At 42.6% G+C, this 27,854-nt stretch overlaps 1 protein-coding gene across 1 annotated transcript in view; it reads left to right on the forward strand.

The window, feature by feature from the left end:
* The first annotated feature begins 3,080 nt into the window (after positions 1-3,080).
* The window catches only part of HDGFL3 (HDGF like 3), a 90,764-nt gene continuing 65,990 nt past the window's right edge, over positions 3,081-27,854 (forward strand). Inside the window, exon 1 of the mRNA XM_028089396.2 lies at positions 3,081-3,503. Coding sequence (XP_027945197.1) covers positions 3,420-3,503 — 84 coding nt within the window. The 5' untranslated portion in view covers positions 3,081-3,419. The remainder of the gene's footprint in view (positions 3,504-27,854) is intronic.

The following is a 27,854-nucleotide window of genomic DNA, read 5'->3' on the forward strand; positions in this document are numbered from 1 at the left end:
GCACCAGTGAGAAGGAGCCTAGAAGGGGATCCCCTGTGTGTTTGTTATTAAGGCTGACTTGGTCAGGGCACGAGAGGCAGGCAGATGAGGTGTGCTGAGCAGTGAGACCAGGTTTAGAAGAAGCCCTGAAACCAAAGCCTCGCTGGGAGAAATCTCCTCATTCTCAAAAAACAAAACAAAACAAACAAACAAAAAACCCTACCAATGATCCCCTCTTTGGCCTCTACCTTCAACCTCTCCATTGACTGCTTCTCCTCATTATAAACTCACATTTCTCTCATCTTTGACAAAGCAGCCAATCACGACGGAACAACTCACCCTTCGTGCATTCTTGCTAGTCCTTCTCCACTGCTGGGAATGAGGTGTCTACACTTCCTGCCTCCAAGTCCCGCCTCTCACTCACGTGTCAAGCCACTGCCCCCTGGTTTCTTCCCGTCACCATTTCAGGGACACAGTTTCCACCAAGGTCACCAAAGACATCTGAATCGCCAGATTCAGTGCATCCATCTCCTTTCTTAGCTCACTTGAACTTCCTGTGGCATCTATCTGGACAGTTCCCTCCTTTTGGAAATTCTTTAATTTTTTTTTCTCCTCCAGCACTGCTCTCCTCTTCTTTTGCTGCCTGACCCTTAAATGTTAGGGTTACCTGGCTCCATCTTTGGTCACTGCATTTCTTATCCGACACAGTCCCCTGGGAACCTCCCACAGGGTTTCAATCACCACCTGTACATTGATGTCACACAAATCTCTATATTCTGCCTTGACTTCTTTCTCAAAGCTGTATGTTCAGCTGTTCACTAAACATCCCTTTCTGCATGCCCCACGGAAATTTCGACACACAAAACCACTCATTATCTCATCCCCAAATTGTCCTTTCTTCATGGATTTCCTCAACTGAGTGCCAAAACTAATCATCCTGTTGCTTAAGCCAGAAACCAGGGAATGGTTTCTGATTTGTTCTTCCTACCCAGTGACTCAGCAAGCCCTGTCTCAGCCCTTCTGTCTCCTGGTGAGAGCCCCCCAACTGAGCCTCTGCCTCCAGACTCTTACCTCAAATCCACCTCCACACTGGCCACCGGAGTAATTTGTCTGGACCCAAACCACGATCATGTCCCTCCCCTGCCGAAAGTCTTCCTGTGGCTTCCAACTGACAACCTGTCTGTTCTCATTTCTTCCCTCCCTCCTGTTTCCACGCTATGCCCACAGGGAGACCAGACGGTAGGGGGCAAGCAGCCAACAGCTAGGGCTTTGGCAGCTAATCAGAGGGATTTCGGTTTGACAGAAGAGGATATAGGAACCAGGTTCATGAGTGGGGCAGGATGGCAGGTCACAGAAGTGGGAGACACATTAGCAGACTGCTAGGAATTGAACGTCTGTGTCCTCCCAAAATTCAGATGCTAAATCCTAATGTCCCATGTATTTGGAAGTGAGGCCTTTGGGAGGGAATCAGGTCATGAGGGTGGAGCCCTCATAAATGAGATTAGTGCCTTTATAAAGGAGACCCCAGAGAGCTGCCATGCCCTCCTCCCCTACCTGTGGAAGAACGTAGGGTAAAAACTGTCCTCTAGGAACCAGGAAGTAGGCACTCACCAGAGAACAGAATCACCAGCACCTTGTTCTTGGACCTCCCAGCTCCAGAACTGTGAGAGATAAACTTTCCCTTGTTTATAAGTCACCCCTTCTGCGGTATTTTGTTATAGCTGCCTGAAGGAACTGACACTGGCTATTACAATGGAGACAAAATGGTGAGAAAAGAAGACAGGTGAGCCCGCAGGACCCATGAGGAAGGGGTGATATCTAAAAAGGAGAATCACCAGGTTGAAGGAGTAAAGAAACGTATTAGTAGGTCATGTCAGGCACTAGTAACAACGTAAACAAGCCTCAGAAGTCTAGAGACTTTAAAGCCCCATTATTGGAAGCCCAGCACCAAGAACAGGAGCAGGGGTTGGTATACCCTCCCCACACACACACACACACACACACACACACACACACACACACTACAAGGCAAGTGGGGGGGGGGCAGATGATGATAGAAAGGAATAGCTTCTATAAAAAGGGAGAGCAGGAAAGTTCAGAAGAGGGCACAAACACGTACAAGAACTGTCCTTGTGACAAATGAAGGCCACAGAAAGTAGGTTACACTCAGGGGCTGCGCCAGTGACTTCTTACAGGTGGGCTTCGGGATGATGAAAGAAGCAGCATTCATCGTTAGGCAGATGCAAAACACGCGGTCCGAAATGTTGCCTGGATTGGAAACAAGTGATCGGCCACAGTTAAGTCCCTTTCCCAAAACCACAGGCCTGGAAGACCCACGCATGGAGAAGCACGATCGCGCTTGGACTCTGGAGTCCTGTAGGTCCGCGTTCGAATCCCGACTGTGCCGCCAGGCAAATGAGAGCCACCTCCCGTGACTCCGGCTGAGGAGCCTGCCCTAGGTGGGTCACACTGCATTGTCAAGGGCAGACCTGGGGCGAGGACCCAACAAGGTCGCTGACTCCAGAGCGGGGCTCTTTGCAGGCAACCTGATGGTCAGGGCAGCGGGTCCCCTCGCGCATTGGTCCCCCAGGCCTGCAGCGCCTTTGTGCCCCACTCACCGGAGAGCACCCGCAGCAGTGGCCCGCGGGGGGCGGCCGGGCCAGGGGCGGGCGTGGAACTGGGGGGCGCAGGGAGAGGGGAGCGCCCCCCTAGAGTGGCGCGGGCCGGCGGGGAGGGGGGCGGCCAGGTGGTGATTGGCTGGGCTGCGGCGGGCAGCTCCGGGCCCAGAACAAAAGAGAGCGGGCGGCGGGCGTCCTTCGGAGTAGGCGCTCCCGCCCGCCCCGCGCGGGCTTCGGTGCTGGGGGAGGACGCGCCCACCGCCCGCCCGCCCGCCCGCCCGCCGAGCAGCGGGGCCGGCGCGCTCGGTTTCTGGGCGAAAGCCGGCCGTGTACCTAGGAATTAACCGGCCGGCGCGGGAGGGGAGGGGAGCGGGAAGCGGGGCGGGGGGGATGCTGAGCGCGCGCGAGAACAATAATAAGATCGTGTTTGCGGTCGCTGCCCGAGGAGGAATTCGGAGGAGGCGCGAGGCCCGGCGCTCGCGCCGCGCCGGGGAGCCCGGGAGGGAGGCCGGCGGCGGCATGAGGCAGGCGACGCGGCGCCTGTGAGCAGCGCGCGGCGGCGGCGGGGACCTCGGCGCGGGCGAGAGCCGAGCGGCCGGGGGCTCCCCTCCCCCGCTGCCGGGCCGTGATTTGCCGGGCCTGCTGCGCCCCCCGCCCACCCCGCGCCTCAGCCGCCGCCTCGCCGCTTCCCCTCGTCGGAGCGGCCGCTCGCCCGCCCGCTCGAGGCCCGCGGGGAGCGCGGCGCAGTCCGTCGGCCCACGGGGGGCGGCCTCCCGGCATCTTCGCGGCGACCAAGGACGACCGGGGGAGGAAGCGGCCGGGATGGCGCGTCCGCGGCCCCGCGAGTACAAGGCGGGCGACCTGGTCTTCGCCAAGATGAAGGGCTACCCGCACTGGCCGGCCCGGGTGAGTACGGCGGCCGCGGGCGGGCCCGCCCGCCCACCATTTTCCCCTTCATGATGGCGCGCCCGCCCCCTTTCCCCATCCGCCTCAGCCCGGAGCCCGGCGCCGGGCGCCCCGAGCCGGCCGCGGCCGGGGCTGGAGGCGCGGGCGGCGCTGCGCACGGGGGACGGGCCCGGGCCGGAGGCGAGGGTTCCGGGCCGCGCCCGCTCCCCGTGAGGGCGGCCATCCTTCCGCCCCCTCTCGAAGGCGGCTCCGGCCCGCGCAGGCCCGCCGCCGGGAGCCCGGGAAGCCGCGCCGCCGGGCAGCGGGCCTGGGCGGGAGGCATCGCGGCGGGCAGGGTCGCGGGTGGGAAGCCGGGTCCCGGGCGGACGTCGGGGCACGTAGGGGAGCGTAATGCAAATGGCTGTCGGCGAGCCGGCGGGGGCCGCGGCAGCGAATCCTGGAAAGGGCTGGTGGTCGTCCGGAGGCCAGCAGGAGCCGCCTGGCAGCCGTTCATCCCTCCCTCGGCGCCTCCTTCGCCATCCAGACTTGTTGAGTTTTCCCTGAGCGCGGTTCCGGAGCCCCGCCGGCCCCATCATTGTCCCGGGGTACGTGCCTCCCCGCTGCCGGTCGCTCCTGCACACCCCCCCGGAGTAGCCGGGAGCTCGCAGCCTGGCACCGAGCTGGTGGGTCCGGGAAGCTCCTCGTGCCTTTTCACCTCCATATTTGTTTTAGGTCGGATCCCAGACCTTCTCCTTGGCCTCCCGCTACAGTCCACAATAGCTCTCTCTTCCTATCTAGCAGCGTTGTCGCAGGGCTCTTTCTCTAGAAAGCATCTGCGTGTGATACACAGCATTAATTTTTTTATTTTTTTATTTTTTGATCGGGCCCTTTGAGCGAGGAGATCAACACTGCCGTGTGTGCTTTGTGTTTTAAAAATAAATCCCTTTACTTTTGATTTTTACCTTAGTTGGCCGTTAGTTGTTTGAAATGAGAGATACAGTGAAAAGGAGGGTCAGGGCATCTTGGAGGCTCTGTCGGTATTCTTGGGGAACAGAGGTAGACGTGGGAAATATTGGCATAAATAAGAGTGTGAGCTCTAAAATGTTGTATTACAGTCAAGTGAAGGTAGCTAGACCAAGGAGGGGGGGAACACCCATTCACAAAAGGAAGTGACATCACGGGTGGCCAGGCTTGAAATTCGTGAAGTTGAAGTAACGGATGGACATAATCACTTTTTTTGTATTTAGTTTGGCACGATTGTAAAAAAGAAAGAACATTTGGCCTGGCAATTGGGGGGGCCTGGTATTTGGTTTGGGCTCTGTTATGGGCCAATCATTTCAACTGTCTGAACATCCATTTCTGCAACTATAAAATGGTCATCTCTAGGATTCCTTCCAGTACTAACACCTCAGATTTCAAGTGAGGGTCAGGTTCCATTAGGCTGTGAAAATAACTTTGGAGAGTCAAAAAAAAAAAAAAAAACCCAAAACTTAAAATTTCATTAACAAGTTGCTTACTTAGGTTGGCCACCTGTAGTAATTTTGAAACAAAAAAAGTGCTGCAGAAGTAGTCCTAGCTGCATATCTAATTGCACATGAAATTCCTAGAAGTTGTAATTCCAAACCAATGCAAAATGGAAAATAAAATGAGGAAACAAAATCAGGTTGTTAGATAAAATAAAGGCAGGAAAAAAAATCTATCTCTTCCCCATTTAACATAAACTTTTCAAGGAAAGGACGTGTCTCTCTTTTTTAATTAAAATATTTTACAATGAGTGGCATGTTATCATTTCCAAGGAAAGGTAAGGGTTAGAAAAAGATATTTGAGTCCCTACTCTGTTAGTATCGTGCTGTATGCTTCATGTATGTTCTCATGTTATTTCCACTCCAGTTCTCTGAGGCATTATCCCCATTTTACACCTAGTTACAGCTTTGTAGATGATATTACAAAATGCTAACTGGGGGAAAAAAAATCCTACTTACTCAAATTTCAAATACTGTCCCTCGATATGAAGGCCTGTCTTGTGGGGATTAGATTCTGTATGGATCAGACCTAGGAGGAAAAACATAGGGGAGACAGATTTCGGTTCAGACTGTGGGGAGGACTTTTTTATAAAAGAAGGTCCATGCTTGAATGGAGAAGCAACTTCCCAGCTGTAGGGAAGATGTTGGGTCCTAGGCAGCCCCTTGTGAGGAATGTGGGCCAAAAGGATTCACTCATCTAGTAAATTTGGTCAGGTTGGATTCCACTTTTGGCTGCGTTTCATACTCTGTGACCTTAGGCATATTCTGTAATCTTTCAAAATTTTAATTTACTAGCCTGTGAAATAGGCATAATTCTCACCTCATGGATTTAAGGGTGTGTAAAAGCACCAGGCGGCGGTGCTTGGGTGTTCCTACCTTTTTTCCATTTTGGATTTCTAACTTTTCCCCCGTATTACTATGCTGTTTTTAATTTTCAACTTTTGAGTTAGATAGGTTAGTTTTCCCAACATTTTGCTGAAATGAATCATTTCAAATGTATAGAAAAGTTAAATAATCATACAGTGGACACCCTTATATCTACCACTCAAATTCTACAATTAACATTTACCGTACTTGCTTTATCATGTTATTCATGTATCCATCCCTCTATCCATACAGCAGTCCATCTTGTTTTAATGCATTTTAAAGTAAGTTGCCGGCATCAGTATAATTTACTCCTAGGCACTTCAGCATGTGTTATCATTAACTAGAGGTCAATATTTTTCATAGATCCTTTTTCTTTTTTCTTTTTGTCTTTTGAGGTAAAATTTATATAAACTGAAACACACTTAATGTACCATTCAGTGAGTTTGACAGATAGGCACTGGTATAATCCAAACCCCGTGCAAGGTATAGGGTAGTATCAGTACCCATGAAAGTTCCCTCATGGCTCTTCCCAGTTAATTCCTGTCCTCTTGCCTCTTCACATGTATTATATTACCATTCAGTAGCCAGCTAGCTGTTTCTAATGGAGTATATTTTATATTGCATATGACTTAAAAATGCAAGTTCATTTGTACCTAAGGATTAACTAGCTTGATATTAAAAATACTTATGCTAAAATAAGAGTCTCTGAACCCTTTTGATTGTGTACCTTATTGGTTAAAAAAAATTTGAGCATGCATCCCTAATATGTATAAATTTACTTTAAATTATATATACATGTACTGTGACGTACATTATAAAATAAATACCCAAAGAAACTAAAGGGGATGACAGGTGATATAATTTCTGTTTTAAAATTCTTACTAGCAAAATATTAATAGTAGATTAAGTCTATATTTTTAAAGATACTAACTTTTGGAATATTTTTTCCCTGTTTCTTGGGAGATACGACTAGATAGTTTTTCTGAAGAGATTTTCTATAATAGAACTGTCAGCTGGGCCATTTCCTTGTTTGCTTGTGCTTACATTATTGGTATTATCTTTGCAGGACTCCTTTTAGCCACTTGTTCATTTGGCAAGAGTTCATTTAGAAGTGAATATTCTGTAATTTTGCTCAACTAGGCACTCTCAAATGGCAGTAAATCACAGTGTGCCCAAAGTGAATAAATATAACCATCTGAATAAGGACACCAGTGTCAATTTATATATTAAATATTATACTTTTTAGGTAAAAGAATAAGAAACTAAAATAGAAATTGTACTGTTTTCTTCTTACACCCTCCCCCCAAATCGTCTTGTATATCCCCTTAGGTATGAGCACTCTGTGTATGTTACCCCTGCTCTAAAAGATGGGGAAATAAACAAAACAAAACAGTCTCAAAACTCTTGTGTTTCAACCAAAGAACTCTTTTTAAATTTAAAAACTTTATATGAGATCTCTCCAGCATTGCTAACTGGAGAGTAAATTGGTATGATCACTTTGGAAAACTGGCCCAATCTATATAGTTAATTTATATTGTACCTTGTAATTTAGAAGTCTGTTCTAGGCATATACCCGAGAGAAATGAGTGTTTATGTCCACCAAAAAGACTTGTACAAGAACGCTCATACACGACAGCTTTATTCATAATAGCAGAACATTGAAAACAACCCAAATGTTCATCAACAGGACAATGGCTAAACCAAATTGTAGCATATTCATGCAGTGGAGTACTGCTCAGCAGTAAAAAGGAACAAACTACTGATGCCCACAAAAATAGGGATGTATTTCAAAATTTGAGTTTGAGTGAAAAAAGCCAACACAAGAGTACATTCTGTATGATACCATGACCATCAAAAGCAGGCAAAATTGCTAAGTGGTGATCAGTTCGTGGTGAGGTGGAGGGGGGTGCTACAGACTGGGAGGAAGTCCTGAAAATGTACGTTATCATGATCTGGATGTCTACGTGTGAAACCTTATCAAACTGTACATTCAAGATTTGCACGCTATACTGTGTATAACTTACCTCAATTTAAAAAATGCATACTTTGTATGAAGTGGGAGAAAATCTAATACTTCAGACTTCATGGATTGAATTTGGCCATTCTTAGCTTACAGTGAGAATTTTTTTTTCTTTAAGGCTTCAGTGCTACCAATTTGCATCTTCCTGTTCCCTTTTGACCATCTTAGAAACTTCATTTACTACTTTACAGCTTGTTACATTTCTTTTTAGTTCTGGTTTCTGCCTGTCTTTTGTTTAACTATATTAGAGTCTCTTTGTTTCATACTAAATCATTGCTCATCGTATTTTTGATCTAGCTCTCAACTTCTTACCTGATAAGAATAAAGCATCTGGGGGCACCTGGGTGGCTCACTTGGTTTGGGCGTCTGCCTTCGGCTCAGATCATGATCCCAGGGTCCTGGGATAGGGCCCCACGTTGGGCTTCCTGCTTGACAGGGAGCCTGCTTCTCCCTCTCCCTCTGCCCCTCCCCACTGTTCCTGCTCTCGCTCTTGCTCTCTCAAATGAATAAAATCCTAAAAAAAAAAAGAATTTGACTACCATTCTAGGACAGCTCAAAGAGCTAAACTCTTAGCTAAACTTTTACTGAGCACCTACTGTATGTAAGGCACTGTGCTAGGTATAGTTTTTCATTTTTCTACCTACATTAAATTTGCAGCAATTTAAAAATATTAAAATTACATAATTAAAGTGTTTCCATAACCCTATTAATATAAACACTGATTGAGAATCCTTAGTTCTGATCGATAGTACTTTGTTTTTTTGCTTTTGACAGTAAATTACTAAACTGTGAACCTTTATTTCCAGAGACCAGGCTACATAATTTCAGGGAATCACTTGGGACTTAAATTCTTTTTAATCTCAACATGAAGTAAGATGTTTATAATTCCCATTTCTTTGGCATGAGTCCAGAGAAGCCCATCATTGGTTCATTCCTCAGGTGGAGTGGCAGGGATTCATTCAGCCTTTCCCTGGGGACTATATTCATGTTGCCAAGGGACTGGCAAATTGTCTCCTTTTCTGCTAATTAACTCTGGGAGGAGATAGTCAACTTAAACCCTCAGTATCGATATGTACATTTTTCATTGCTCCCATTTCAACCAGATGAATCTGTATTTCTGGCATATCCCCTTTGCTATGCCCTAATGACTACTGTTTCCCCGGGATTTGGAAAATGTTCATTTTCTGAAGTCAGGTTTCTACTTTATGAGATTGTGTTTGATTCTTTTGGAAAATGACTTATGGTTTAAAATTATATATGACTTTATTGAAAATGTCTATTAGCATAAGAAAAAACAAAGTAGGCTAGGAAATATGGTAAACATAACAGGGGAAGAGCCCAAATGCTCCCTGTTTATTGGAGAAAGTTATCTTCTGTTGCAGAAGATTGTCCAGATGTTCAATCAGAATCCAGTCTACTTGAAGCAGTGATTAGTCCACTGCAAAAAGGCTCCTTAATCACTTAGAGCCTTGCTTACTGAGAGCATGGTCTGCAGACTGTTACCTGTCAAGGACCAGATAGGTGTAGAAATTGAAAGTAAGAATTTAGAAACCTTTTCTTTTAGCAATCTGATAGAATAACTTTATGTTTGTGAATTTAGTTTTTAAAATTAAGTTTATGTTTTATATAACTTTTATTTTTCTAATATTTCATTTTTCATGTATTATAAAAATGTCAGTCTGTAACAGATTAGAAGTTAAAGAAAAAAAAAGGTCTTTCACCACAGAGTACTGACTGTAGAGGATCCTTAAAGGTCAGTAGTATTCCTTGCATCTAAAAGAATCTGCTCATACTATAAACTTTTTTTTTTTTTAAGATTTTATTTATTTATTTGACAGAGAGAGCGAGAGAAGGAACACAGGCAGGGGGAGCGGGAGAGGGAGAAAAAGGGCTTCCTGCCGAGCAGAGAGCCCGATAAGGGGCTCGATCCCAGGACCCTGGATCATGACTTGAGCCGAAGGCAGACGCTTAACGACTGAGCCACCCAGGCGTCCCTGGTATAGACCTATTTGTTATAAATTATAACCAGTGCCTGTTATAGGGCATCTAGGTTATTTCCAGTTTTATACTGTAAAATAATACTCTGAGAAGCATGCTTTTAGCTAAATCATTAGTTAACTTGCTCAGGACACGTCTCTGGGAATTATATTTCTCAGTCGAGTGGTTGTGCATGTTTTAAAACTTTGGATTTATATTGTTACATTGTCATCCAGAGAAGTTTTGACTGTCTTACCCAGTAGCAGAATAAGAGAATACCTGTTTTCTCACACATTCACTAAAAGTAGAGAATTCAAATTTTTTAAAATATTTGTCAGTTTAGTAAATACAAGTATTTAATTGAATTAATTTCTTTGTTTACAAGTTAGGCAGAGTATGTGTGCGTGTATATATATATATATATCACATATGTCATATCAAATCATGTATCATATATGTCTTGATTACAGGTTAGGACAAATATCTGATAATGCTACTGTAAGGTATATATCCCCATAAGAAAACCAAGACTTAAGACATTCACCTAAGATTACACACTGAGTAAGTGTGTTAATCCCAGATCATTAAGAATGCCACAGGAACATAAGAAATGTGATAACAGAGTAGGTGAAGGGACTGAAGAAGCATTTGGTGGTATTTAAGAAGACCATATATGTGTATATCTAGTACTCAGAAGCTGTGGGAGGCTGGCACTCTCAAGTCAGAGAACATTTATTGTGACATTTATTATTTTTCTCTAGTCTGTATCTCTTTGAAACCCCTTTGACACAAGGCGGTAAAAACTAAGATACTAGTTATGCAATAGAGAGAAAGCAGAGACCCATTAAAATCAATTCTGAGTGACTAGCATGGTGTTGACTTAGTGTAGGTTCTAAAACCTTTATGTGTGAGAGAATACATATACTTTGAACACCAGGTGAGGCAGTTATGAGTTAGACTGGTTCAGTAGAGCCTAGAAGCTAAATCACAAGAACTACTACTAGCCACTGTTTTCCTAATCCCTGTAACAGCATCTTCCTGTGTTCTTTCCCTGCCACTCATATATGTAATCGCTTCTCAGCTGTGTTAGTGAGTGAATTTTTCTATTCTATTTCTTACCAAATAGGAATTTGCTGCAGTTAGGTAAATAGCTGTATGGTCACAGGAAACCACATAGAGATAAAAAGAATGAAGTAATCTAATAATTGGTGAGTTAAGCATTTAGAAGGATATCCTCCAGATATCCGAGCAAGATTTCCTGTGATGTTGGGAAGAACAATGACACCGGGAGTTAAAAGACATGTACTTTATTCTACCACTGTCTTGGTTTGTCAGGTTTGGGCATCTTTTTTTATTATAGCCTTTTTGTAAATAGGATGATAATTCTTATTTTCTTTCCCTTTTTTCCTTGGAATCAAATGTTGAAATGTACATGAAATAAGTTTGCTAATTAAGGATCATAGACCATATATATAGTCTGCCTAACTTGTAACCAAAGACATTAATTCAGTTAAATATTTGTGTTTATTAATACCACAGTGTCATATAGGTCGTATACCAAAGTCCTGCAGCTAATATCATCCTCAGTGGGGAAAAACTGAGAGCTTTTCCCCTAAGGTCAGGAACACGACAGGGATGTCCTGTCACCACTGTTGTTCAACATAGTACTGGAAGTCCTTGCCTCAGCAATCAGACAACAAAAACAAATAAAAGGCATCCAAATCAGCAAGGAAGAAGTCAAACTTCCACTCTTTGCAGACAACATGATACTCTTTGTACAAAACCAGAAAGACTCCACCAAAAAATTGCTAAAACTGATACATGAATTTAGCAAAGTAGCAGGATATAAAGTCAGCATACAGAAATTTGTTGCATTTCTATACATCAATAATGAAGCAGCAGAAAGAGAAATCAAGGAATCAGTCCCATTTACAGTTGCACAAAAACCATAAGATACCTAGGAATAAACCTAACCAAAGAGGTAAAAGATGTGTACACTGAAAACTGTAGAACACTAATGAAAGAAATTTAAGAGGACCCAAAGAAATGGAAAAACATTCCATGCTCCTGGATTAGAAGAAAATACTGTTTAAATGTCTGTACTGCCTATCCAAAGAATCTACACATTCATTGCAATCCCGATCAAAGTAACACCAGTATTTTTTCACAGAACTAGAACAAACAATCCTAAAATTTGTATGGAACCAGAAAAGACCCCAGATAGCTAAGGTAATGTTGAAAAAGAAAAGCAAAGTGGGAGGCATCACAATTCCAGACTTTAAGCTATATTGCAAAGCTGTAGTCATCAAGACAGTATGTACTGGCACAAAAACAGGCACATGGATCAATGGAACAGAATAGAGAGCCTAGAAATGAGCCATCACCTCTATGGTCAACTAATCTTTGACAAAGCAGGAAAGAATATCCACCGGAAAAAAAAGACGGTCTCTTCAACAGATGATCTTGGGAAAACTGGACAGCAATATGCAGAAGAATGAAACTGGACCACTTTTCTTACGCCAGACACTGAAATAAATTCAAAATGGATGGAAGACCTAAATATAAGATAGGAAACCATCAAAATCCTAGAGGAGACACAGGCAGCAATGTCTTTGACCTTGGCCACAGCAACTTCTTACTAGAAACGTCTCCAGAGGCAAGGGAAACAAAAGCAAAAATGAACTATTGGGACTTAATCAGGATAAAAAACTTCTGCACAGCAATTGACAAAGCTAAAAGGCAACTGTCGGAATGGAAGAAGGTATTTGCAAATGACATTGATTAATGGGGTAGTATCCAGAATCTATAAAGAGCTCATCAAAATCAACACCCAAAAAATAAATAATCCAGTTAAGAAATGGGCAGAAGGCATGAGCAGACATTTCTCCAGAGAAGATATACAAATGGCTAACAGACACATGAAAAAATGCTCAATATCACTCATCAGAGAAATACAAATCAAAATCACAATGAGATACCACCTCACACCTGTCAGAATGGCTAAAATTAACTATTCTGGAAACAACAGATGTGGGTGAGGATGCGGAGAAAGGGGAACCCTTTTGCACTGTTGGTGGGAATACAAACTGGTGCAGCCACTCTGGAAAACAGTATAGAGGTTCCTTAAAAAGTTAAAAAATAGAGCTACCCTAGGGGCGCCTGGGTGGCTCAGTCGGTTAAGTGGCTGCCTTCGGCTCAGGTCATAATCCCAGGGTCCTGGGATCGAGCCCCGCATCAAGCCTGCTTCTCCCTCTCCCTCTGCCTGCCACTCTGCCTACTTGTGCTATCTCTGTATCTCTCTGCCAAATAAATAAATAAAATCTTTAAAAAAAAAAAATAGAGCTACCCTACAACCCAGCAATTGCACTACTAGGTATTTATCCAAAGGATATAAAAATGTTGATTTGAAGGGGCACATGCACCCCAGTGTTTATAGCAACACTATCAACAGTAGCCAAGTTATGGAAAGAGCCCAAATGCCCATCAACTGATGAATGGATAAGGAAGGCATGTGTACCTACGCACGCGCACATGCACACACACGCACACACACACAGGAATATTACTCAGCCATCAAAAGAATGAAATTCTGGGCCCCCTGGGTGGCTCAGTTGGATGAGCATCTGACTTTGGCTCAGGTTATGATTTCAGAGTCCTGGGATTGAGCCACATGCCCCAAATCGGGCTCCATGCTCAGTGGGGAATCTGCTTCTCCCTTTCCCTTTGCCCCTCCCCCTGCTTGTGTTCTCTCTCTCTCTCTCAAATAAATAAAATCTTTTTAAAAAATGAAATCTTGCCATTTGCAATGATGTGGATGGAACTAGAGTGTGTTATGCTAAGTGAGGTAAGTCAGAGAAGGTCAAATACCATATGATTTTACTCATGTGGAATTTAAGAAACAAAACAGATGAACATAGGGAGGGAAGGAAAAATAAGATAAAAACAGGGAGGCAAACCATAAAAGACTTAACTGTAGAGAACTAACAGTTGGAGGAGAGGTGGGGGGGATGGGCATTAAGGAGGGCACTTGTGATGAGCACTGGATGTTATATATAAGTGATGAATCACTATATTTTACTCCTGAAGGCAATACTTGAATTTAAATTAAAAAAAATTGTTTTTACTAAATTTCTATTTGCTTTCCCTTTTTCCTAGTAATCATGTGTTAAGATGTGCCAGTTACCTACCAGAGTAACAGTTACCTACCAGAGCACCAAACTCCTCATATGATGGTAGAAACCTAGTGAAATCTCAGTAAATGCTTTTGTGGTTTGGCAGGTGTCTTTCAGTAGTTTCCTTGTGACTTTATAATAATATTGAGTTGGCTCTAGGCTCTGAGCATTGTGGGCACTTCTCATTGGTACCCCTCCCTCAGATTCCTGTGTGTGGTGGGCCATTTCTGGAGGTTCCAGATAGCCTAAGTATTTGGGGGCAAACTAAACTGGACTATGTCAGCATACAGAAAGGATCTGTGAAAAAACTACTCTTCCCACTTGATCATAGACACTCGAGCTCTGAGTGGACTCTCTAAATCTGATTATAGTCTGCAAGCTACCCAGAAGTGGACGTTATCTGGTTGTCAGAGTGGAGGGGAGGCCATGCTAACAACAAAGTTGCCTCCATGGGGACTGGAAAATTCTTGATAACATAGCATTAACTTCTCAGTTTCTATTGCAGAGTATATTTAAGATGAGAGCTGTTAGAAGTGCTGGGTTTGTTAGGTTCAGAAGTGATTACCAATATAAAAATGAGTGTCACAGAAGATTCAAAAATTTTTATGTAGGAAGAAATGTCAAAAAATAAACTCATGGCTTTAGATCTGTTTTTCCTTTTTCTTTGTCGCCAAAGTAGAACTTTTGTGCTAATGGCGTCTTTAACTTTGGAGGAAATGCGTATTCAGAGAGAGCGGTAGGACAGATCCTTGGTTCGTTTTTTTTAGAGTTACGTATGTTGACTAGATTGAAAATTAATTCCCTCTAGACCTCTGTTTGACTTTCAAAATGAGATCAACTACATTCAAATAAGGCATGACTGTTCTTATTTCCCCTCACTGAACTGCTACGTGAGGATTAAGTCAATAATTTTGAAAATACTTAGATCTTGGAAATAAGTCATTGTTGCTGATTGATTCTGATGCAGTCCGTCTGGTGGCTTTCAGACTTTTTTTTTTTTTTTTTATTATATTAAGAAATAAAGCCCATAGTAAGAAATAACTAATTTCACACACACACACACCAGTAATAAGTTTTCACCAAATCATACTATATGTGATGCATTCTGATATTTTTATATTTTTATTTTGTATAAAATCAGGTTGCAACCTACTAAATCAGTTTCACTACCTACAGTTTGAAAACCACTGGTCTGCTCTGTTAGGCCAAAGGGAAATTATGTGAGTATATATGTGTGTGTGTGTGTATATATATATGACAGTAGTTGGATTTTTTAAAAAGATTTTTATTTATTTATTTACTTAAGAGAACGAAAGAGAGCCCGAACTAGGGGGAGGGGCCCAGGGAGAGAGACAAGCAGACTCCCCGCTAAGCAGGGAGCTCAATTCCAGGACCCTGGGATCATGACCTGAACTGACAGCAGACACTTAACTGACTGACCCACTCAGGCGCCCTGACAATAGTAGGATTTTTGAGATGAGTTAGCAGTCCTGTGCTTTGTATTCTGCTGTAGCCACAGTCTTACATGAAGATCACATGAACATAAACAATGAAAGCTATATTATTTTAGTCATTTAACCATCCAGGCCAGTATTGCCCTTGATCTCAAAAGGCTTCGTGTACAGATCCAGTATTTCTACTCTCATCTTCCATCTAATCTTTGAACTGCACATGGATCTACAACTCTCTCGAAGCTAATTGTAGTTTCATCTATATGCCTTCTTAAGGATAGTATGCTCCATGCATTTCTTAAGTACCCAGCTACATACACTGTTTGACTACATCGTGTTCCCTGGCTGATAGTGTTGAGGCTCTGGGGTTTTCTTGGGTTTGTGAGACTAGACTGGAGGTTACCAGGCTGTCTATGACTGAGGATGAGGGGCTTTTGTGAAGATTAGAAGACTTGTATGTGGGGGTGTGTGGGGTACCTTCTGAGGTGGGTGTAAAGTCATGGGACTAATGCATTTCTAATAGTTCTGTATTTCCTTTTTAAATCACTTTGTCTCAATCAAAAAGAGACTTCCTTGCTCTTATTAGATAGAGCAGCCTCAGTAGAGAGAACCTAGTCTTGATGATAATAAGGCATTCTTCAATTTCTGTAAAAGATACATTTCTGAAAAGGTGTATAGTAAACACAGTTTCAGATCTCCTATCTGGGTGGTTGACTCGCACAAAATAAGTACACTTCTGTTAGAAAACACCCCCACTGTACCAAATGGAAGGGTCTTGGAACTAAAAGGATACTATTCGGTTAATCTTTGTGCTGTGCCAGGTATTCAGGAGCTCTGCTTGTTCTCTAGCTCAGTCCTTTGTTGATGCTGGGGTCCTCTGGCCCTACCTTGTGTGAGGCCAGGTGGGAGGGGAGACACAGAGCCTGTGATCCAGTTATGAAATATGATGGTTTCCACTGTTTGTTTTTAATAAGCTCCTTGTCTGGGGCGAGGATTTATTTAACTACAAGGGATCAGGTAACCCAGAACAAATGTGTCCCTTGTTTTTATATTGTGCTAAGAGCAAATTACAGAAGTAGAGCAGTTCAGTGGGCGTGGGCAGTTTGAGCAGTTTGCCGAAGTGAACGTGGAGAGGACAGTGATGGAGGACGCCTCCTTTGCTCTCGTGCAGTTGTTTCTCATTCAGTGTTACGTACACTCTTGAGTGAGTCCTGGACCTCTCCACTTTCTCTTGCTACGTCCACTACCTCTGGGCTTCATTCCTTCTTACCCAGATTTAACCTACATGATCACTTGAACTGTTCCCACCCTAGTCTCCTTTTTTACTTTGATACGTTATCCTAGAAACCCCTTCCTGGGTCATCCTTATAGTCTGCCTTGTCTGCTCCCTACTGAACCAGCAGGATGTAATCACAAAGACATGCAGCCCAGGCCTGCCCCAGGATTACTTTCATCTAGGTCCTCAGCGCCCCTTGTCCATCCTTCTTGGGTGTTCCGACATACCGTTACTATTCTCTTCCAACTCAGATGTTTTCCACAAGTCATTTTACCTTCATATTCCATATGTTCATTTTGAAGATGAAATGGAAGAGCAAGACCTTAGTGGGCAGATGAAGCCATGTCTGCGTGTTGCTTCTGTCCCTCAGCAGACAAATGACCTTGGGTAGATTACCTAATCTCTTGGCCTCAGTGGACTCTTCTGTAAAATGGAGACATGGAGACAGTAAGGATTTGTTTTCAAGGATTTTGAACATAAACAGCCTGGAGTTTAACATGATTAAAAAATTTTGGTTCCCTCCTGTTCACCTTTTCCCTGTCCTCCTTACTAAGACACTCCTCTTGCCTGACTCCACCCTTTTCCTTCTTGCATTCATCATTCAGTAAATATTTTTGGAATGTTTGCTATGTCCCAGGTGCTCTAATAGGTCCTGGGAGTAGAGAGAAGGGACCTCAGCACCCTTTTCCCCTCCACTCGTTCTCTCTCCCCTGTCTTCTAGGCACTGCTCCCTCTGCTTTCCCTGGTAGCCAAGCTTCTTAAATAACCGACCTTACTGTCTTTCTGCTGTTCTCCCAAAGGTCACCATGATCTCCTAGTCCAAAGAACACATTTTCAATCCTTACTTTTGCCTCCGTGGAATTTAATATTGCCTTTTAAAAAATTCTCTTCCCGGGGCGCCTGGGTGGCTCAGTTGGTTAAGCGACTGCTTTCGGCTCAGGTCATGATCCTGGAGGTCCCGGGATTGAGTCCCGCATCAGACTCCCTGCTCAGCGGGGAGTCTGCTTCTCCTTCTCACCCTACTCCCTCTCATGCGCTCTGTCTCTCATTCTCTCTCTCAAATAAATAAAATCTTTAAAAAAAAAAAAATTCTCTTCCCTTGGCTTCCTTCCTGTATTTCTTTTCTTGAAAGATTCTTCCACTTCTCTGACTGTGCCTTTGCAGGATCTTCTTTGTCCTCAAGCCACCATTTAATATCTTCTAAACCTGTTTCAAGCCCAGACTTAACTATTGTGAGCTTCAAACCTATATATCCATTTACCGTCTAAATAGCCCCATCTAGCCGTCTCTCAGGTTCCACAAATTCATTGTCAAAATGAATCTAGCTGCCCCTCCCCACCTAAGTATTTCTGTTTCTGTGAAAGATTACTATTCAGCCAGTCACCCCAAAAAACAAAGACCTTAGATTATTCTAGGTGCTCTTTTTCCCTCATCGCCCACATCTTACTGGTCACCTAATGATGTCTAGATGGGCCATGCAAACACAGGCCTGCTGGTAGTTCAGATAGAGAAGAGTGGTGTGAAGTTGATTCATCACACAGCCCACGGCAAAGTAAGGATGCTAAATGCAAGGGAACCCGAGACATACTTATGTTGTAAACAGGATATAATTTCAGCAAAATAATAGGATACTAAATTAACGTTATTAATTTGGATTTTATTGATGTTACTTTTTTAATTTATTTTTTAATGCTTTCCGAAGTTTGAAATGCCGTGGTTTCCTTCTGGGTGGCATGATGAGTCCTCTGACATTGCTCAGGTGTCCCCAATACCTGGGGCTTTGGAGACAGGCCTCTTCGGACAGACCCCTTAGAAGCCAGGGTTAGGGATAGGGCCTCGGGGCATGTCAGGCCCGATCTGATGGCACTATGGCAAGCTTGTGCCAAGCTTGCCGGGGTTCTGAGTTGAGGGCGGTGGTAGGGTGTCAGGGTCAGGGTTTGAGGTCGGGGCTGGTGAAAGGGGAGTTCGATGGAATGAGCATAGAGAGGTCTCCTGCTCTGAAACCATTCCGGGGTCCAAATGCCTTGGTTTCCTTCTGGGTGGCAGGCTGAGTCCTCTGGTATTGCTCAGGTGTCCCCAATCCCTGGGAACTGGAGCCAGGCTTCTGGGACAGATCACTCAGAAGCCAACCTAGGGTTAGGATTAGGACCTAGGGGCATGGCAGGCAAGCCCAATCTGTGATGCTGTGGCAAGCTTCCCGGGGTTCTGAGTTGAGGTTGTGGTTCAGGGTGAGTGTTAGGCTCAGGTTTTACGGCCAGGAGGCTGCTGAGATTGGCGATTCACTGGAATGAAATTGCAGTGATCTCCTGCTCTGAATGCTCTCCGGAGTTTCAAATGGTGCGGTTTCCTTCTGGGTGGCAGGCTGAGTCCTCTGGTATTGCTCAGGGGTCCCCACTCCTTGTGGCTTTGGAGCTAGGCATCTAGGGACAGACAGCTCAAAAGCCAAGCGAGGGTTAGGGTTAGGGCCTAGGGTCATACTAGGCATGATTGGCCAGTGCTGGGGCAAACTTCCAGGGGTCTGATCTGAGGGCGTGTGCCAAGGTGAGTGTCAGGTTCAGGGTTTGTGGCCAGGAACGTGGTGAAAGTGGGGTCGCTAGGATGTGCTTGCAGAGCTCTCCTGCTCTGAATCCCTTCCGGAGTTCCAAATGGCGTGGATTCCTTCTGGGTGATAATCTGAATCCTCTGGTATTGCTCAGGTGTCCCCAATCCCTGGGGCTTTGGAGCCAGGCCTCTGGGGCAGAGCCCTCAGAAGCCAAACTAGGGTAAGGGTTAGGTCCTAGGGGCATGGCAGGCACGTTCTGCCAGCGCTGTGGCGAGCTTCCCGGGGGTCTGATTTGAGGACATTCGTCAGGATGAGTGTCAGTCTCAGGGTTTACGGCCAGGGGGCCGTTGAATGTGGGAGTTCGCTTGAATGGCATGCAGATTTCTCCAGCAGTGTGTGGTTTCTACAGTTCAAAATCGCTCAGTTTCCTTCTGGGTGTCAGGCTGAGTCCTCTGGTATTGCTCAGGTGTCCCCAATCCCTGGGTCTTTGGAGCCAGGCCTCTGCGGACAGACCCTTCAGAAGCCAGGCTAGGGTTGGGGTTAAGGCATAGGGGCATGGCAGTCCTCATCTCCCGGCGCTGTGGTGAGCTTCCCAGGGTTCTGTGTTAAGGGTGTGGGTCAGGGTGAGTGATGGGCTCAGGGTTTGAGGCGAGGGGTTCGCTGAAATTGGTTGTTCGCTGGGTTGTGCTTGTAGTGTTCTTTTCTGAATGCCTTCCGGGGTTCCCAATGGCGTGGATATCTTCTGGGTGACAGGGGGCCGTTCAGTGTGGGAGTTCGCTTGAATGGCATGCAGATTTCTCCAGCAGTATATGGTTTCTACGGTTCAAAATGGCTCAGTTTCCTTCTGGGTGGCAGCCTGCGGCCTATTTTATTGCTCAGGGACCCCAAACCCTAGGGCTTTGGAGCCTTTTTAAGAAAGGCAGACGGCCAGGGCACCTGGCTGGCTCAGTCGTTAAGCATCTGCCTTCGGCTCAGGTCATGGTCCCAGGGTCCTGGGATCGAGCCCTGCATCAGGCTCCCTGCTCGGCAGGAAGCCTGCTTATCCCTCTCCTACTCCCCCTGCTTCTGTTCCCTCTCTTGCTGTGTCTCTCTCTGTCAAATAAATAAATAAAAATCTTTAAAAAAAAAAAAAAGCAGACTGCCACGTACAGCACCTCATTTGGATGTGTCTTTATTTCTACTTAATATATAAATTAACCTTGGTTTTATAGTATATGGTTATAATATCTTATATTTGTGCATGTTTTAGAACATTATGATAAAATTTTATGACAGCTGGGGGTCTACAAGATTTTGTTCCCTTTAAAAATGATTACAGTTGCCCCTTGAACAATGAGGGGCCAGTAGTTAGGGGCACTGACCCCCACAGTCAAAAACCCAGTAACTTTTGACTTCCCGAAAACTTAAGTGCAGGGAGCCTACTGTTGACCAGAAGCCTTACCAATAACATAAACAGTTGATTAACACATATATATGTTTATTCTTACGATAAAGTAAGCTGGAGAAAAGAAAATATTGTTAAAATGATAAGAGAAAATTAGAAAAGTACTGTACTAGAAAAACCTCACATATACATGGACCCGTGCAGTTCAAACCCATGTTGTTCAAGGGTCAGCTGTAATTTAAGATGCCACAGATTAAGAGACCTCAACAAATTAGAATGAATTCTTGACAATGAGGGACCTAGAGAGAAAGACATATAAGGACATAATCAGGGATTTGAATGTTTAGTCAAAGAAGGAAAGATGTACATGCTGATAGTGATTTTCAAATATTTAAGGGACTCATATACAAGAAGAAATAGGAAGTATGGGGTAGCAGAAAGAGCTTATACTTTGGAGCCAAAGTATGGGTTCAAATGAAGCTCTACCACTTACTAAATGTGTGATCTTGGGCAAATTGCTCAATCAACCTTAGCCTCTGTTTCCTTTTCTTTAAAGTGGAGTTGGTATTACCTACCCCCACAAGGTTGGGGGGGTACCTGACACATAGTTGAAGCTAAGCAAATATTAGTTTCTTTCTTTAGTAGTTTTTAAAAGGGTGGAACTAGAATTAGGGGATAGAAATTTTGAGAGAACTGATTTAGAAGTAGGCTTATTGTAAGGAAGAACAGTTGGGGTGCCTGGGTGGCTCAGTTGGTTGAGCGACTGCCTTTGGCTCAGGTCATGATCCTGGAGTCCCGGGATCGAGTCCCACATCGGGCTCCCTGCTCAGCGGGGAGTCTGCCTCTTCCTCTGACCCTCTTCCCTCTCGTGCTCTCTATCTCTCATTCTCTCTCTCAAATAAATAAATAAAATCTTAAAAAAAAAGAACAGTTGAGAGAGAAAGTCTTAACATTAATTATTGAGAGCTTAATATGCCATTACTTCATTTGTCATCGCATAACCCTCTGCTATTCATGTTGATGCCCCTTCTTTACAGGTAAAAAACCTCAAGTTCAGAGAGATTTTAAGTGTCTTTCCAAGGATTGCCCAGTTAGAGTAAATGATAAACCTGATCCCTGGCTCCAGAGCCTTTGCTCGGAACCACCACAGTGCGCTGTGTGTTCTGTCTGCAGTAACACATGTTTATTCCTCCATTCATTCAACAACTGTTGATTGAACACCTACTCTTCTCCAGGCATTGTTCCCCACACAGGCAGAGTTTCCAGTACAAAACATGACAAAACCTACCTTCCAGTGATTTTTCTCTAAGGTGAGAAACAGTTGAAGGGACAGGAAGTGCTCGCAGTGGTCCAGAGTAAAGAGAGCATCTTGCTGTGTTTTATATAGAATGTTCAGGGAAGTCCTCTAATATGATGGCATTTGAACAGAGACCTGAAGGAAGGGAGGAAGCCCTTCCTAATATATTCATATTATATATTCCAAAAATACTCATTTTAAGCAGAGAAGAGCAAGTTTCTCATAATTAATCTTTTTATTAAGAATAATTATTCTTAACCATTTTCACTTATTTGTTTTTCTAGATTGACTTTAGAAACCCTTGAGTTTCCAGAGAAATCTCAATGGAATTTTAGTTGGAAGTGAATAAAATTGTAAATTAATAGGAGAAATGACCCTTTTTCCAACACTGAAACGTTCCTGCCATAGGCATGGAATATTTCTATTTATTTTTTGATCTCAGTAGAGTTTTGTGGTTTTCATCCTAAAGGATTCACACATTTTTAAAAAATTCCTGGGTGTTGTTTCTTGTTGCTGTGCTTTTATAAAAGGAATTTGAGTAGCTCAGAACAAGCACCTTGGTGTCACCCCCGACATTGTAGCTTTTCTCCCACGCCTAGTGTGCTGGCAAATCCTGTTAATTCCAACTTCAAAGTATATGCAGAATCCAAAAACTTCCACAGCCACCATCCTTATCTAAGCCACTGGTGTCTCTTATTAAGTATATTATTTGAGTCGATTTCTAGCTGGTCTCCCTTTCCATTCTTGCCCTCTGAAAGTCTGTTCTCAGCAGTGTAGGCACGGCCACCTGTTAAAATGGAACGTACATGCAGCCTCCTCTCTTCCTTGCTCCAGTCCAGCCCGGGGCCTCCTCCCTGCTCCTTACTGTGCCAGTTGTGCGACCGCCTCAGGGACTTTGCTCAGGCTCTTAACGCTACACCCCTCCCAGACCTCTTCCAAGTCTCTATTCAGGCATCACATTTCAATGAGAAATTTTACCATCCAGTTTAAAATCACAACCCCATCTTCATCGTTGGCTCTGATTTTTTATAGCTCTTTATTTACATTCTTATGTACTAAATTATTTATTTATTTAATAGAGTTATGTTCTATTTTATTTTGCCCCTTCTTTGTCGGTATATCCTTAACACCTGTAACAGTGCCTGGCTCGCAAAAAACTAAATATTTGTTGAAGGACTAAATTCAGTCTTTTTCTTTTATATTTTCAACCCAGTCTCTGATGGCACATATCAAAGCTTTTTATTTTTACTTGTCATCCTGCTATACTTTGTTTTTTAAAAAAGATTTATTATAGAGAGCAAGTGAGTGGGGAGAGGGGTAGAGGGAGAGAGAATCCTAAAGCAGGCTCCCTGCTGAGTGGGGAGCCTGACACAGGGCTCGATCCCAGGACCCTGAGATCATGACCTGAGCTGAAATCAAGAGTTGGCGGCATAACCCCAAGTCACCCAGGTACCCCATTCTGCTTTACTTCAATTCTCTTTTTCTAGTGATATACTTTTTCTTAAATCATATGCAGATAATGATTCTTCTGTCTTTTCTGTTTCAATATTTGTTGGAAGGTGGGGTGAGAATTCTCTTAATATATTAACTAAAACTTTCAGAACAGTGTTAAGCATTGGAGATAATTGACATCCTTGTCTCCTTGATTTTTAGGAATACATCTTATTGTATTACTCTAAATAATTTTGTCTGTTTTCAGGTAGATAGTCTTTGTTTTCAGGTAGATAGTCTTTATCATGTCGAAATATTCTTTTGTTCCTGTTTTTCAAGGAATTCTTAAGAAGTTAAATTTTGTCAAATGTCTTTTTACCATACATTGTAATAATCATAAAGTTTTCTCTTTTAGCCTTTGTATTGATTGTATAAACAGATGTTAAATGTTAAATTGTACTTGCATACCTGGAATTTACCTTACTCTGTCTCAGTATATATATGTGTGTTTCTTTTTTTGTTGAGATATAATTCAGATACCATAAAATTCACCGTTTTAAATTATGTAATTCAGTGGTTTTTATTACATTCACAAGGTTGTACAACCATTATCACTAATTCCAGAACATTTTACCACTCCAAAGGGAAACCCTGTATTCATGAAGCAGTTGCTCCCTATCACCCATACCCCTGCCAATCACAAATCTACTTTATCTCTATGAATTTGCTTGTTCTGGATATTACATTTAAGTGGAATCATAGAATATGTGGCCTTTTGTGTCTTGCTTCTTTCACTTACCATCATGTTTATCCATATTTCATCCATGTAGAGCAAATATCAGTACTTCATTCCTTTTCATAGCTGAATAACATTCCACTGTGTGGATATTCCACATTTCTTAAAATCACTCATCAGTTGATGGGTATTTGGGTTGTTTCTACTTTTGGCTGTTAATGGGTAATGCTGTGATGAACATTCATGTAACAGTTGGTTATGTGGACTTAATGTTTTCAGTCTTTTGGCTGTATACCTAGAATTGGAATTGCTGGGTCATATTATTACCCTATGTTTGAAAAATTGCTGTACTCTTTCCCAATGCCGCTTATTACTTTACATTCCCAGTAGCCTAATTGCCCTGGCTGAACCTCTAGTACGATGTTGACAAGAAATGAGAGTGAACGTCCTCATCTTGTTTCTGATCCTATGTGGAAATTTTTTAGTCTTTCGCCATTAAGGATGATGTTAACTAAGGTTTTGTTTTTTTTTTTTATAGATGCTGTTTATCAGCTTAAGGATATTTCCTTCTGTTCCCAGTTGGTTGAATTTTTTTTTTAATTTTTTAATTTATTTTTTGACAGAGACAATGAGAGAGGGAACACAAGCAGGGGGAGTGGGAGAGGGAGAAGCAGGCTTCCCGCGGAACAGGGAGCCCAGCGCGGGGCTTGATCCCAGACCCTGGGATCATGACCTGAGCAGAAGGCAGACGCTTAACGACTGAGCCACCCAGGCACCCCTAGTCAAATGTTTTTATCATGAAAGGGTGTTGGATCTTTTCAAATGTTTTTCATGTGTCTATTGAGATTATCATGTGGTCTTTGTCTTTGGTTCTATTAATATGGCATATTATATTGATTGATTTCGATATGTTGAACCAACTTGCATTCCTGGGATAAAGTCTCTAGGTTATGGTACATAATTAAAAAAAATCAAAACCAGTTTTATTTAAAAAGTTTGAGTCATTTCCTTCCCTATCATTCTGGCCTTCCCAGTCTGCCAGCACACATGGGTAGTACACATGAAATTGAATACTGATTGACCCTTCTTTTATGTTGGTTCATGAACATGAAACCCAATAACAGTGCTAACCCATTAATCTTAAAAGTGTCCTCTTATTAGATGTCTTTGCTTGTCAGTGAATGAGTGTCTACTTCATTCCCCTCTGTTCAATAGAATTAAATGCTTTCACTTGAGAGACTATGGACTCTGAGACACAAACTGAGGGTTCTAGAGGGGAGGGGGGTGGGGGGATGGGTTAGCCTGGTGATGGGTATTAAAGAGGGCACGTACTGAATGGAGCACTGGGTGTTATATGCAAACAATGAATCATGGAACACTAAAAAAAAAAAAAAAGAATTAAATGCTTTCCCTATTCCAAATAATGTCTTTACGAACTGTCTTCTCTTTTGGTCTTTCTTACTACAGGTGAGTTTATTTCCTTCACTTCTTAAATGATTTGGTTTAGTTTCTTTGTTTTATAATGTTCTGTTATGTTGGAGCAGGTTCTAGTTTTAGCCAATTTGATTATTTTCCTTACTGTCACCTTTTATCTTGTGTTCTGAAATTCTTTCCATAAGTGGCATTCAAGTCCTTTGGGTGCTTGGTGTTTTTTTTGTTTGTTTTTTTTGAAGTATAGTTAGCATACAATGTTAAATTAGTTTTAGGTGTATGACAGTGATTCGCCAATCCTATATATTATGTTGTGCTGGCCATTATAAATGTAGTTACCATCTGTCACCATACAGTGTTATTACAGTATTGACTGTTCCCCTATGCTGTACTTTTTGTCCCTGTGATTTATTTATTTTATAACTGCAAGTTTGTATCTCTTAATTTCCTTCACCTATTTCATCTGTCCCCCCAACCCTGTCCCTTTATGCAACCATCAGTTTTGTTCTCTGTATTTAAGATTGTTTTGTTTTTTAGATTACACATATAAGTGAAATCATGTGGCATTTGTCTTTCTCTATCTGAGTTTTTTCACTTAGTGTAATACCCTCTAGATCCATCCATGTTATTGCAAATAGCAAGATTTTACCCCCCCCTTTTTTTTTGGCTCAGTAATAATTGTATATGTGTACCACATCTTCTTTATCCATTCATCTATTGATGGACACTTAGGTTGCTTGCATAAGTTGGCTAATGTAAATAATGCTGCAGTAAATATAAGGGTGCATATATCTTACTGAATTTCATTTGATTTGGGTAAATACCCAATAGCATAATTACAGGAGTCATAGGGTATTTCTATTTTTAATTTTTTGAGGAACCTCCATACTGTTTTCCTACAGTGGTTACACCAATTTACATTCCCACCAACAGTGCACGGGGATTCCCTTTTCTCGACATCCTTGATAACACTTACTATTTCTTGTCTTCTTGATATTAGCCATTCTAGCAGGTATAAGGTGATACCTCATTGTGATTTTGATTTGCATTTCCCTAATGACTAGTGATGTTGAGCATCTTTTCATGTGTCGTTGGCCATCTGTATGTTGTCTTTGGATAAATGTCTATGCATGTCCTCTGCTGACTTTTTAATCAGATTTTTTTTTTGGCCATTGAGCAGTATAAGTTGTTTGTAAAATTTGGGTATTAACCCCTTATTGCATATATCATTTCAAAATATCTTCTCCCATTCCGTAGCTTGCCTTCTTAATTTGTTGATGGTTTCCTTCTCTGAAAGCTTCTTATTTTGGTGTAGTCTCTGTAATTTATTTTTACTTTTGTTTCCCTTGCGTTGTTTCCCTTGACTGCCTATGTTTTCTTTTAGAAGTTTTATGGTTTCAGGTCTCACATTTAGGTCTTTAATCCATTTTGAGTTTATTTTTGTGTATGGTATAAGAAAATGACCCAGTTTCATTCTTTTGCATGTAGCTGTCTGATTTTCCCAACATTTATTGAAGGGACTGTCTTTTACCCATTGTATACTCTTGCTTCCTTGGTCATAGATTGATTGTATAAGCATGGGCTTATTATTTCTGGGCTCTCTGTTAAATTGATCTGTTTGTCTATTTCAAAATGTGCCAGTGCCATACTGTTTTCATTACTATAACTTTATAGTATATCTTGAAATCTGGGATTGTGTTACCTCCAGCTTTGTTCTTCTTTTTCAAGATTGCTTTGGCTGTATTTGGGGTCATTTGTGGTTCCATACAAATTTTAGGATCATTCTAGTTCTGTGAAAAATGCCACTGGTATTTTGAAAGGGATTCATTGAATCTGTACATTTCTTTGGGCAGTTATAGACATTTTAACAATATTAATTCCTCCAGTCCATGAGTACAGTATATCTTTCCATTTGTGTTGTCCTCACTGTTTTATAGTTTTTACAGTACAAGTTTTTTCACCTCCTTGGTTAAATTTCTAGGTATTTTATTTTTGGTGCAAATGTAAATGGGATTGTTAATCTCTCTTTCTGCTACATCATTATTAGTGTATGGAAACACAACAGATATTTCGGTATATTAATTTTGTATCCTACAGCTTTACTGAATTCATTTATTCTAGTAGTTTTTTGATGGAGTCTTTAGGGTTTTCTATATATAAATATGGAAACACAGATATTTCTGTATATTAATTTTGAATCCTACAACTTTACTGAATTCATTTATTCTAGTAGTTTTTTGATGGAGTCTTTAGGGTTTTCTATAT

The sequence above is a fragment of the Eumetopias jubatus genome, unplaced genomic scaffold, assembly GCF_037043125.1.
Source record: "Eumetopias jubatus isolate StellerSeaLion01/CBP00866 unplaced genomic scaffold, mEumJub1_p1.0 scaffold_7, whole genome shotgun sequence".
NCBI lineage: Eukaryota > Metazoa > Chordata > Mammalia > Carnivora > Otariidae > Eumetopias > Eumetopias jubatus.